This window comes from Notolepis coatsorum (genome assembly GCF_963971535.1).
Source record: "Notolepis coatsorum genome assembly, chromosome: 10".
Taxonomy (NCBI): Eukaryota; Metazoa; Chordata; class Actinopteri; order Aulopiformes; family Paralepididae; genus Notolepis; species Notolepis coatsorum.
The window spans coordinates 32,337,068-32,349,819 of NC_140174.1; the positions used below are offsets into that span (position 1 = coordinate 32,337,068).

The 12,752-nt window shown below is 44.8% G+C and overlaps 1 protein-coding gene across 1 annotated transcript in view; it reads right to left on the reverse strand.

The window, feature by feature from the left end:
- The window catches only part of myof (myoferlin), a 116,225-nt gene that overhangs the window by 87,450 nt on the left and 16,023 nt on the right, over window positions 1-12,752 (reverse strand). The window contains 6 exon segments of the mRNA XM_084323490.1: window positions 1,561-1,687; window positions 10,091-10,206; window positions 11,518-11,548; window positions 11,927-11,977; window positions 12,075-12,137; window positions 12,562-12,690. Coding sequence (XP_084179616.1) covers window positions 1,561-1,687; window positions 10,091-10,206; window positions 11,518-11,548; window positions 11,927-11,977; window positions 12,075-12,137; window positions 12,562-12,690 — 517 coding nt within the window.

The window sequence follows — 12,752 nt, forward strand, 5'->3', positions numbered from 1 at the left end:
TTAAAGCAACCTACGGTACGTACAACTCTTAAAAGTATGTGCATTGCAGTTTGTGGGGCATCACTCTGGAATGGTCTGGATGAGAGTATAAAATTAAGCAAAAATATCAATACATTTAAAGGTAGCTATAAACAAGCACTTATGGACACATAAGAGAGAGGAGCTTGAGCAGTAATGCGACTGCCTATAATTTCTCATTTGGATATTTGGATATATAAAAAAAAAACTGTACTTTTATTTAATTTTTTATTATTTGTTATATTATTTTTATTAAATTATAATGTCAAATATTGTAAGGAAGGGGCAGGGCTTGATAAGTTGTTTTACTTCCCCCTGTTCCTTCTCGAACACTTATTGTATGGAAATAGTCTTTGACTATTTACCTTTTGGTTTTTTAAACTTGTTTTATGTTTCCATGTTCGAGACAAATCAAAATCAAATCAAATCAAAATCAAATCTATGATGTGGATACATGCGTGTGTGTGTGTGCGCACGTGTATCTATGATGTGGTTGCACGTGTGTGTGTGTGTGTGTGTGTGTGTGTGTGTGTGTGTGTGTGTGTGTGTGTGTGTGTATCAATGATGTGGATACATGAGTGTGTGTGTGTGTGTGTGTGTATCTATGATGTGGATGCACGAGCATGCATGTGTACAAATACCCTGATTAACATGTTAGCGTCACTGTGTTTAAGTATCGTACCACCAGTCATTAGGACTGCCGTGAGTCATACTAAATGATGCTGTATTGTTTTATGCAGCTGTGTTGTGTTCACAACATGTTTCACCCATGGGGACGAAGAAGGAAGTCTGGACTGTTGAACCACCATTGTTTCAGATCCGTTAAGTGACCAACTGTTTCTGTCTTTCTTTTCATTTTTCTAATTTCCTCCCATCCCCAAATGTTGTCGTCATGACAATTCCCTTCCTGGTCGTTGCACTACCCTACTGTCAGTCTGGGAAGGGTGTAGACTACCACATGCTGCCCTACTGTCGGTCTGGGGAGGGTGTAGACTACCACATGCTGCCCTACTGTCGGTCTGGGGAGGGTGTAGACTACCACATGCTACCCTACTGTCAGTCTGGGGAGGGTGTAGACTACCACATGCTACCCTACTGTCGGTCTGGGGAGGGTGTAGACTACCACATGCTATCCTACTGTCGGTCTGGGGAGGGTGTAGACTACCACATGCTACCCTACTGTCGGTCTGGGGAGGGTGTAGACTACCACATGCTACCCTACAGTCAGTCTGGGGAGGGTGTAGACTACCACATGCTACCCTACTGTCAGTCTGGGGAGGGTGTAGACTACCACATGCTACCCTACTGTCGGTCTGGGGAGGGTGTAGACTACCACACACCTCCTCCGATACATGTGGCGACATGTGGCAACAGCGACCAGAAGTCATACCCTCACCGGCTTCCCACCCGCTAAACACTGCCCAATCGTGTTCGTAGGGACGGCTGCCAGGAACGTAACCCGGGTCTCTGTGGTGGCAGGCGAGTGCTTAGACCTCTACCACCACCCAGCTGCACCTAAGCGACTAACTCTACTCCTCTTACTCTGTGGAATGTCCTCGGCCCTGAAGACTTTGAGTGACAGAGTGATCCATCGCAGGGTTACGCCCGCCGGCAGCAGTAGGTTGCTCTCTATGTCATCATGATCGTCGTTAGGCTCCCGCTTCTCCACCTGTGTGAGAGAGAGAATGTTCATTAAAGACTCGATATGCGAATGATGTTGCATATTCGTAGCATTAAAGTGCTGAAGTTAAACTTGTGCCATAGTCGTGGGAAAGTGCTTACGAGAGAGAGAGAGAGAGAGAGAAAGAAAATTCATAATGTTGATTTCACGAGTTCAACCCACACAATGACAATAGACAAAGGATAGGTTTAACGAATTCCATACAAATCGATCATTTATTGGGGGGGCGGAGCTGAGCGATCATGGAGTAGACGTGTTTTCACATGAGCTCCCTTCTACCGTGCTGAATATACGTTTCTCCCCATTAGTCTTTATTTTATTTTTATTTGTTTTTTATCTGTTTGCTAGGTCGTCGTGTTTAGTATACATTCATCAACTTTTTTCGACTTTCTACGATGGCGGGGGTGGAAACCAGAGCCATGAAAGAATTAGGCACGACACCGACACCGCCGAGCATGGCCGTACCGTCTCCCGCTGTCGGGGAGTTAAGCGAAGCTGTGCTCTTGGTCATGACCAAGCTACACGCAGACTCTGAGACACGCATCGCTGAAGCACAGAAGAAAGTACACGCAGACTCTGAGGCACGCATCGCTGAAGCACAGAAGCAAGTGCTGGCGGATTTCTGTATCAGCCTCCGTCGTGAGATATCAGAAGAAATACGGCTGGCGGTAGTCCCGCTGACAGACAAGATGGAGACGATTCACGCTGCCTCATCGGCTAATGCTAACGAACTAGCCATGCTAACGACGGAGGTATCATCACAATGTGAGAAGATGGCGGGTCTTGAATCCGCCCTGCTGGCTAGGCAGGCTGAAGTCAACAAACTACAGTCGGCGATGGAGGAGATGCAGTCCCGGGATAGACGCCACAACGTCAGGATTGTTGGAGTACCGGAGACCAGCGGTGAAGGCCGTCTCTCTGAGACCATGCCCGAACTGCTGCAGAAGATACTAGGGACGGACGTCCTCCCCTCGCCTCCTATCTGTGAGTCGGCCTATAGAGCGGGCAAGTTTTCTCCCGGCGTGAACAAAGAACCGAGGCCCATCATAGTCAAGCTGAACAGACTCCAACAGAGAGAAATCATCATGCGGTCGGCTCGTACCAGAAGGGGTACTCTGAGGTTTGGCGATCACAAAGTGGCCATTTTCGAGGACTTTACACCGGAGGTTCAAGCTCAGAGAGCCGAGTACAAGGTGGTCCTGACTAAGCTATGGAGACTAGGCCTGAGGCCCACGTTATTCGCTCCCGCGAAACTATCTGTGTTGGAGAAGGTCGGTGGTCAGCGTTTGTTTTGGTCGTTGGCTAAAGCGAAGGAATATCTCGCGAAGACACCCGAGTCTGTTGCTTGATATCTATGGAGGGTGAGTGACTTGGCGGTTTGGGCCTATATACATTGATTAGGTCGACTATTCACAAACACTTGCTGTCATGCCCAGACATGCTAACTGTCCTCTGCCCATCCAACTAGCGGGGCTTCCCAATGACTTCTGTTACTTGCTAAAGCTGACCTCATGGTCGTACTTGTGTATCGCCTCTTTGGAAGCTAACGAGCTAGCTGAACAATGTACATAGTAGGCTAACGTGCTATCCGGATTCGTCACTAGCTTACGCGCTAGCCTCGGGCTAGCCAGCGGGCTTCGACTATGGTCTGCGCTGAGACATTCGTTAATGGTTACGTATTTTGGTTGCTGTTGCTGTTCAAAGGGACATTGGTTTGCACAGTTCAAGAGTGACCGAGTCCCTAACTAACTTCTGGTATGCTTTTTATTTTTATATCCAGGTTGTTTTGAGCTTTGGTGATCCAAAGTAGATGCCAAGGTCGGTTGAATATGCATAAACAATATTTGATAACAGGTTGGGTCGGGTATGGCTTGCACTTAATGGCTATATGGTTATATGGCTTGCACTCTAGCCATTACCCTCTCTTCCTTTTTTTTTTTCTTTCCTATTGTCGCTGTTTTTATGTCATCTATATGCGCGATTTAAATGTGATCCGGTTCTACCTTGGACTAACTACTGACTCGCCTTAATTTTGTTTTGAATTTTCCGTGAGGCACTTATGCTATAACGTTGATACATTAATATGCAGACTCCAGGGTAGATGGTTACAGGTTGATGCTGAGTAATTGTATAATAATTAGTGTCGCTGTTTTAAGGGCAATTGAATGAGCAATTAACCTGTGACCCGAACCTGCCTTGGACTATCGGCTGGGATGCTTTAATTTAATTTTGTATTGAATTTTCCTATATGTTTTAATGGCATTTGAATGAGCAATTTAAATGTGATCCGGTTCTACCTTGGACTAACTACTGACTCGCCTTAATTTTGTTTTGAATTTTCCGTGAGGCACTTATGCTATAACGTTGATACATTAATATGCAGACTCCAGGGTAGATGGTTACAGGTTGATGCTGAGTAATTATATAATAATGGCTAATTTTTCCATTATAGCTGTCATGTTAGGGCCAAGGTTCATGTTGGCTCTCGAACGAATATACATAAATATGTGATAACAGGCTGGGTCAAGTTTAACTTTGCTTGCACTTTAGCCATAACCCTCTTTTTCCTTTTCCTATTATTGTCGATTCTTACATAGGTTATGTCATGTCAGCCGTTGTGCCTGATCAGAGGGACTGCTTCAGGGGTGCACTTTAACCATAACCCCTTTTTTCCCTTTCTTATTTTTGTCATTGTTTAATTGACATTGTTCACACAATTTTGCACAATTAACCTGTGACCCGATCCTGCCTTAGACTATCGGCTGGGATGCTTTAATTTAATTTTGTTTTGAATTTTCCTGTACCCATTTGGGCCATAACATTGCGACGTTGAAGCGCAGATTCGGAAATAGATGGTTGCAGGTTGATGTGGAGTTATTATTTAATAATGGCTATTTTTACCATTATGGTTGTCTTATGTTAGGGCCAGTGCTCAGGTGGTTTTCGACCGATATCTTTATTGAATTTAATTTTTATTATTATTTGTGTTTATTGGACTAGTGGGGGTTTACTCAGGGGTTTAACTAGAGGGGGGTGGGAGTGGGAAGCGTCTTATTGATCCATGTCTCTAGTGGGAAGTGATAGGAAGATGACCATCCTCAGTGGGTGGGGCATAGGGTGGGGATTGGAGAGTGGGTATAGAGGAACTTATAGTAGGACGGGTGGGTTAGGGTTTAGAGTAGAAGGGGGGGGGGCTGTAGCTGGGGTGGTATTTTTATGTGTTCTATGTACTGTTGTCTTATATATGTGTAAGTGTTCCTCCTCTGAACTCCTGGGATTGACCGTCCGGGCCCGCCGGGATCGGCACCTCTGTACTCAGCCTGGCTGCACGGGTATGTTCTCTACGCACTTATACAAGCTCGACCATGGCTAAATTGAATATTTTAATTTGGAACGCAGGAGGGCTTAACGCCCCACACAAGCGTGCCAGTGTCCTTTGGCTATTGAAGAGGAGAAATATTGACCTTGCTCTCCTTAGTGAGACGCATTTAATGGTAGGTGACGTGTCAAGACTGGCAAATCGGCAATATCACGTTATCTCCGCATCCTCAGCCGATGATAAGACGAAAGGAGTAGTCATAGTTACAAGACGTAACCTTGATATCAAAATCTTGGATGTATGGTCGGACACGGAGGGAAGGATTACTATAGCAAAAGTTGAATTCTTGCATAGGAAGATGGCTATAATAGCATTGTATGCTCCTAACACATTTGATTCAGCGTTCTATAATACAATCACGAAGAATATGTTGGAACTTAATGGATACGCTCTCATTGTGGGTGGCGATTTTAATGCGTGCTGGGATGCGGAGATGGATAGGTCTGGGCCCTCTGAAACGAGCGACCAGAAACGGGCCTCTAAGGCCCTCAGGATGTGGGCCAAAGACACGGGGCTCTCAGACCTCTGGCGCTTATGCAACCCCACCCTCAGAGATTACTCTCACCTGTCAGCCAGACACAAAAGCTTCTCTCGAATTGACTATGCATTCGCGTCCCCTAATATGTTTGATAGTTTCGATGTCTCATTGGTTCCCTTGGCTCTCTCAGACCACAAGGGGATTTTCCTTACGGCAACCTTTGGCAGGCTCTCCGCAAGAGCCCCCAGATGGCGTTTTAATTCGACCTTGCTAAAGAACGATGACTTCTGTTCTGAGTTCAGGAGTAAACTAGCTGAATTTTTGCAGATCAACGTTGGCACGGTAGAAGACCCTAGGGTCCTGTGGAACGCATTGAAAGGATTCATCAGGGGTCATGTCACACTATTTGCCTCCAATTTGCGAAAATCCCGGTCAAAAAAGCTAGAAGGACTGGAATCATTATATGCGGACCTATACGCATCCTTGCAAACTGACTATAATGAACGACTAAACACACAACGTAAGATAGTCAAAAAAGAAATAAACTCCATACTTAAACAACAGTCTGAGTTCTTAATACATAGGACAAGACAAAATTACTATTTTCACGGCTCCAGACCTAGCCATCTATTGGCAATGAAAATACGCTCAAATGATCATTTCTCAGATATCCCCTCGATTAGGACGAGCCAGGGTGCAGTCACTACTGATTCGAAAAAGATCAATGACACTTTTAAAGAGTTTTACTCACAGTTATATAGCTCAGAGGGTAATCTGGATGACTCTAGATTTGAATCGTTCATTGGCGGGCTTGAGATACCCCACATTTCTGAGGAAGAGGCCAAGGAACTGGGGAGACCGATTACTCTCGTAGAATTGAGGGAGACTATTGTTGAAATGCAGAGGGGTAAGGCGCCAGGCTGGGATGGTATTCCACCCGAAGTGTATTTAGCTTTCTGGGACCAACTGGGTCCATTGATGCTCGATATGATCAATTACGCTATCGAACAAGGGGAGTTCTCAAGAGATGTCAATATGGCGTTGATTTCTTTACTTCTCAAAAAGGACAAAGATCCCAATGATTGTGGTAGCTATAGACCCTTGAGTCTTCTCGGGGCCGATTTAAAGGTGTTTGCCAAGGTGCTGGCCCGTCGCCTGCAGAGATTTATGTCTGTATTGGTACACTGCGATCAAACTGGTTTTATCCCGGGGCGTCTGGCTGCAGATAATCTTAGGAGGCTGTTGCATGTAATCGATAACAGTAAAGACAATACAACTCCATCCACAGTTCTGTCTTTGGATGCCATGAAGGCGTTTGACAGACTTGAGTGGTCATACCTGTGGAAGGTACTTGAGGTCATGGGTCTTGGAAAGAGTTTTATTCATATGATTAAAGTCCTGTATGCCTCGCCGTCTGCGATGATACTGACAGGCAAAAACTGTTCCACACTCTTTCCAGTCTCCAGATCTTCTAGACAGGGTTGCCCTCTGAGCCCGGGACTGTTCGCGCTTTCCCTCGAACCTTTGGCCCAATTTATTAGGCAATCGGAGGACATCGTCCCCATAATGGTCAACAATACTCCACACAAAATTGCTCTCTATGCGGATGACCTGCTGATTTTCATGGACGACCCCTCCCGGTCGGCCACAAAATTATTGAGGATAATCGACGACTTTGGTAAATTGTCAGGTTTTAAGATTAACTGGAACAAATCAGCCTGCCTACCTCTTAATGAACTGGCCAAGGCGGTACGACTACCAGCTGATATCCCCATAGTAGAACATTTTAAATACCTGGGCATAGAGATATTCCCCACGCTGAACCAAACTACTAAGTACAACTTCACGGGTACTTATGATAAAATACGCCAGGATCTAGACAGGTGGTCGTCCCTTCCTAACTCCTTACAAGCCCGGGCTTCCATAATCAAAATGAACATCCTGCCTAGGATAAATTTTATTAGCTCAATGCTCCCCCTGCCCCCTCCAATAGACCACTGGCGCAAGGTACAATCGATGGTATCTAAGTTTGTCTGGAATAACAAACGCCCGAGAATCAAAAGGGCTACTACTCAACGTAGGAAACAAGATGGGGGCCTCGCAATCCCTGATTTTAAACTTTATTTCTGGTCCTTTTCACTGAGACCTCTGATGTGCTGGCTAGACCCTGTAGAGGCTGTATCGTGGCGCTCCTTAGAAGCGGCGGCGGTGTCTCCGCTAAGATTGCAGGATGTAGTGTACTCCACTGTCTCTATTGCGAAATGCCGGCTGAGGTATGGACCGATCATTACTCACGTGATCCAAACGTGGCGTAATGTACAGAGGTCGTGTGGGGTTAAATGCCCTTGGCACCTGGACTCTCCAATTTTTAATAACCAGCAATTACTTGTTGGACACAAGCCGGTTAATATTCCTCAATGGCAAAGGAGGGGAGTGCATACTCTGGAGGATATTTATGATAAGAACGGCCTCCGTGCGTTTCAGGACTTAAGAGAATTTTATGATCTTCCCGGCGAGTCCTTCTTTCTTTACCTTCAACTAAGGTCAGCACTGAGGGCGCATGGTGTACCGTGGGCTCAAGCTTTGCAACCACACCCCTTCCTCAGGCTCATAGTGGACAGAACGACATCCAGAGGGTTTGTCTCAGACTTTTATACGCTCTTAATTCAATCCACGTATAAAAATTTATCATTGGATACAATCTGGCGTGTGGATATCCCGGAGTTGGACCCCGAGTTTGACTGGGATGATGTTTGGGCAAATGTGGCATTATCTTCCCGCAACCCCAATCACCAGCAAATTAATTTGAATTATATTCATAGGACCTATCTTACACCTAGGAAGCTATTTGCTATGGGACTGATAACCGACTCTCGGTGCACTTTGTGCTCTCAAAAGGCCACTGGCACTTATATGCATATGTATTGGGATTGCCCACCAGTGGCCCGTTTCTGGAGGTCAATAACGGACAAACTTTCAGATCTGTGTGGCTTAACTATCCCATTCACAGCTGTTACGCTACTCCTGAACGATATAACGACACTACCCGCGTCCGTACAACTGAAAAGGGTTGTCCTAGCGGGCGTCACAGCAGCGAAGAAGCTTATAGCAATGAGATGGAAGGAGCCTGAGAAGCTGACAATGATCAACTGGTCCCTAACTCTATTGGATGTGATTTATCTTGAGATATCCACGGCTCGGGTGATTGGGGTAGGGCAGGCTGGCATTGACCTGTGGTTCGCAGCAGCTGAGAAGGTAAAGACCGCCGTGTGCGGCTGAGCGGGGTTGGGGCGCTTGATCGGGGGGGTCCGGCGGTCTCTGGGGAGGGGGAGGAGGAAATGTCTTGTCTGTCTTGGTTTTTGTCTTGTCCTTCTTAACTTTGGCTGGGGGGATTTTAGGGGGGGTTGGTATTTAGCTATTCTGCGCTATATGTCAATTCACATGCCATCTCCCCAAGGGACTAATATTGGCAGACTGATTGACCTGTCAACCAACTTGGAAGAGGAATTTCTTTCTTCTTACACTTTACCGTCTGCGAGTTTGGCAGTCTTGAACATGTGTAAGGGACCTAGGCTATCTACAGTAAATCTGCGACAACACTCTCATAAACAATCTTTTAAGTCACTCCACTTTGTAAAGGTGGGGAAAGGTTGCCATGTCTTGAAGACCCCTTTTTGTTATTGAAGTAGCCACCTATATTTGATAGGTTGGACGCTGTTTCTTTTTCTTTTTGTCTTATAATTTATTATTCTGTATTATTGTTGTTATTCTCCTGTGAAGTTATGTTTTTTGTTACTGTGGTTATTGTGTTGTCCTGTTTCATGTAATTAATAATAAAAAAAATTTGATCAAAAAAAAACAAATCGATCATTTATTAGCAACGATGCAACAGCTGGATGCAGGCGGCTTGGAGAGGAAGCACATTGAGCCGCACGGTCCTGGGCAGGTGTGCTCAGCGGGGATGAGGGAAGGGAAAGGAAAGGGGATCTTTCACAAGAGCGCTCATCTCTAACCGTTAAGAGTAGGCTCTGAAAGGGGGACGAGACTCTGTTTGCCTACTTCCTCCAAAAATTCAAATACCGTATAATACTTAAATTACTGATTGACCAAAGCTTTGGCATTATACTGTAAAATGGTTCAAAGTTAATTCTTAGTGTGATTCTCCATGCATCTCCCATAGAGAGAGAAACATAACAGAGAATTCATAATGTTGATTTATTTTATTGATTGATCAAAGCTTTGACATTATATTGTATACTGAAATGCACTTCATTCCAATAAGGCTGAGAGAGAGAGAGAGAGAGAGAGAGAGAGAGAGGAGAATTTGTGTTCATTCATCCGGCAGAGGTATTTCTTGGTCAAAGGTCACACACCACAAGTTAATTCTTAGTGTGATCTCCCATAGAGAGAGAAACACAGAACACACATAGTTACCGGCAGGAAACAAGAGATAAGTTGTCAGAGAGCGAGAGAGAGAGAGAAGAGGTTAATGGGCGCTCAGAGTCGGTAACGGTCAGAGTCTAGCCGGTCTTACCGGAGGCTCGTCACCCTGCCCCACGATGAAGAGGCTGACTTTCAGGTAACCCTTGGCCCCCGAATTGGAGTCATCTGATTCACTCAGGAGCAGCCACTTCCTCATGATGGCGTGGGCTGGGGTACAACACACACACACACACATGAACAAATGTACAAAAAAGTTGAAAACATGTCCACATACAAGTAAGGAAAGGGAATTTTCTTTATTTGCAAAGTCCTTTTCCATACAGTAGTAGTAATAATAATAACTTTATTTGTATAGCACCTTTCATACTAATAAGAATTGCAGCTCAAAGTGCTTCACAGTAGCAAAAAAGGACAGGGATCAAATTTGCACAAAATTGGCAGATCAAGAGCAATGCATAAAGTGCAGACATAAAATAAGTATAAAACAAGCATCAAAATAGAACATTAAATCACATAGTAGACTAGGAATGTGCCCTCTGCATTTAACCCATCCTGACTATTTAGGAGCAGTGAGCAGCCACAGTACGGTGCCCAGGGACCAACACCAGTGCCTTGGTTAAGAGTTACAGCACCTAGCATGTCCTTATAATAATAATAATAACTTTATTTGTATAGCACCTTTCATACAAGAATTGCAGCCCAAAGTGTAGACACAAAATGAGCATACAATTGGCATAATTATAGACGGGCATAAAATGTGCAGAGATTTGACATTAAAACCTTCCGAAGAAATTGTAATAGATTTCTGTCATTAAAACCTATATGAAAAGATTGTAATCGATTTCTGACAACATGAAAAGCGTGCTTTCGTCTTTCCACAATTATTGATTATAATAGATTTCTGACATTAATATCTATAAAAGACTATTCGCTGGTTTCTGACTAAATAAAAGACAGGAAGTGCAGACAGAATAAAAGCAGTGCAATAAAATAGCTGTAATTTATAGTAAAATAGTACATAGTCTGGATGTAATGAGTCCAAGCAGCAGAGTGTATTAAAAGGCTATGGTGAAGAGGTAGCAGCTTACTTTTGAAAATATTTAGTGATCTAGCCTATATTATGGTGTGGGGGGAAACCAGAGGAAACCCACACAGACACGGGGAGAGAACATGTAAACTCCACACAGAAAGGCCCCTGACAACATAAACATTCCAAATGGAGCCACGTTTACTTTCTGTTGCAGTGTTTTTGCTAATATCAATAACTGACACACCCACACCCAACACACTTGGGTCCAAGCTGTTCCCTAGCAACAGTGAAACAGTCTATGCACAAAATAATTACGCATTCACAAAAAAAAATTATATGTGTAAAATTTTTGACACATTCAAATCGGTGTGCAATGCACACACACACACACGCGCGCGCACTCTCTCTCTAAACAATAACCTCCACTGACAAATGGAAATGACACACGGTGCATGCAAATCTAGTTGGTGGTTCTCCACCAGCCTCACCTGGTTCGTCATAGACGTAGCCAACATCCAACTAGAGAAACAGAACAGAGAGAGACCACTCAAAATAGATCATACATTAATCATGTCACAGTGCAGCCTTGTTTGATAAACACATGTGTGGAATGAATGAATGAATGAATGAATGAGAGGTAGAGAGGGAGAGAGAGTGTGTGTGAGAGAGAGAAAAAGAGAGGGAGAGAAAGAGCAAGAGAGAGTGTGCATGTGTGAGAGAGCGAGAAGGATGAGGGATGAGAGAGTGTGTGTGTGTGAGAGAGAAGGATGAGGGACGAGAGAGGGTGCGTGTGTGTGTGTGTGAGAGAGAGAGAGAGAGAAGGATGAGGGACAAGAGAGGGAGGGGGGAAAGAGGGTGTTTGGGAGAGAGAGAGAGAGAGAGAGAGAGAGAGAGTACCTTGAACTCCCCCATAAGACTGTCGGCTCTGAGTGAGAAGGAGTCGTACACCTGCAGAGGAGACAGCAGCCCAGCATGTTACTACAGTGGCATCAGGGGAAGCTTGGCGCTGAGTCCGTACGGTTGCAGTAGTGAATTCTGTACTTACTCGAATGCTGATGTATTTATCAAACAGGTCTGATGGCAGCATGTTTACGTTGTAAAAGAAAATCTGGAGAGATAACAGGAATGCAACCGAGTTAGTCCAAGTTGTTGGCACAGAAGCTAAAAGCTGAGCCTTAAGTGTATAAGCCAATCACCAGAGTGAGTATGATCAAGTCCAGCCAATCCAGCAATAAAGTGATGTCGGGTGGAAGATCACCAATAATAGCTTTATACAGAAACAGATGCCAATGCAAGTCACGTCTCTCTGCCAGACCACCCAACCATATCATAGATACAACGATGGGCACCATAACTGTCACCAGTGATAATCTAAGGTCAGAATGATATACAGGAGTCCAGAGGCTTTAGAGTGGAAGCAGCAGCATGTCTTCAAAAACTATGTCTTCATAATCCAAAACATAGGAAGAAATTGGGGAAATCTGACAGAACCTTTGCATCTCATACAAAAGCCTGTAAGTTGAACACAGTACCTCGTCAAAGAAGGGGTTGTTGCCTCTCCTGATCCTGGTTCTGTGGGTCTCTCCGCACACATTCACCTTCACCACGGGTTTGATGTTGTTACCCGGCAACTGACGACCCTCGATGATCCGGACACGGATCTGAAAAGATCGGCGGGGCAGGAGGTACAGTATGACTGAGCATATGTCGACTGAATAACACT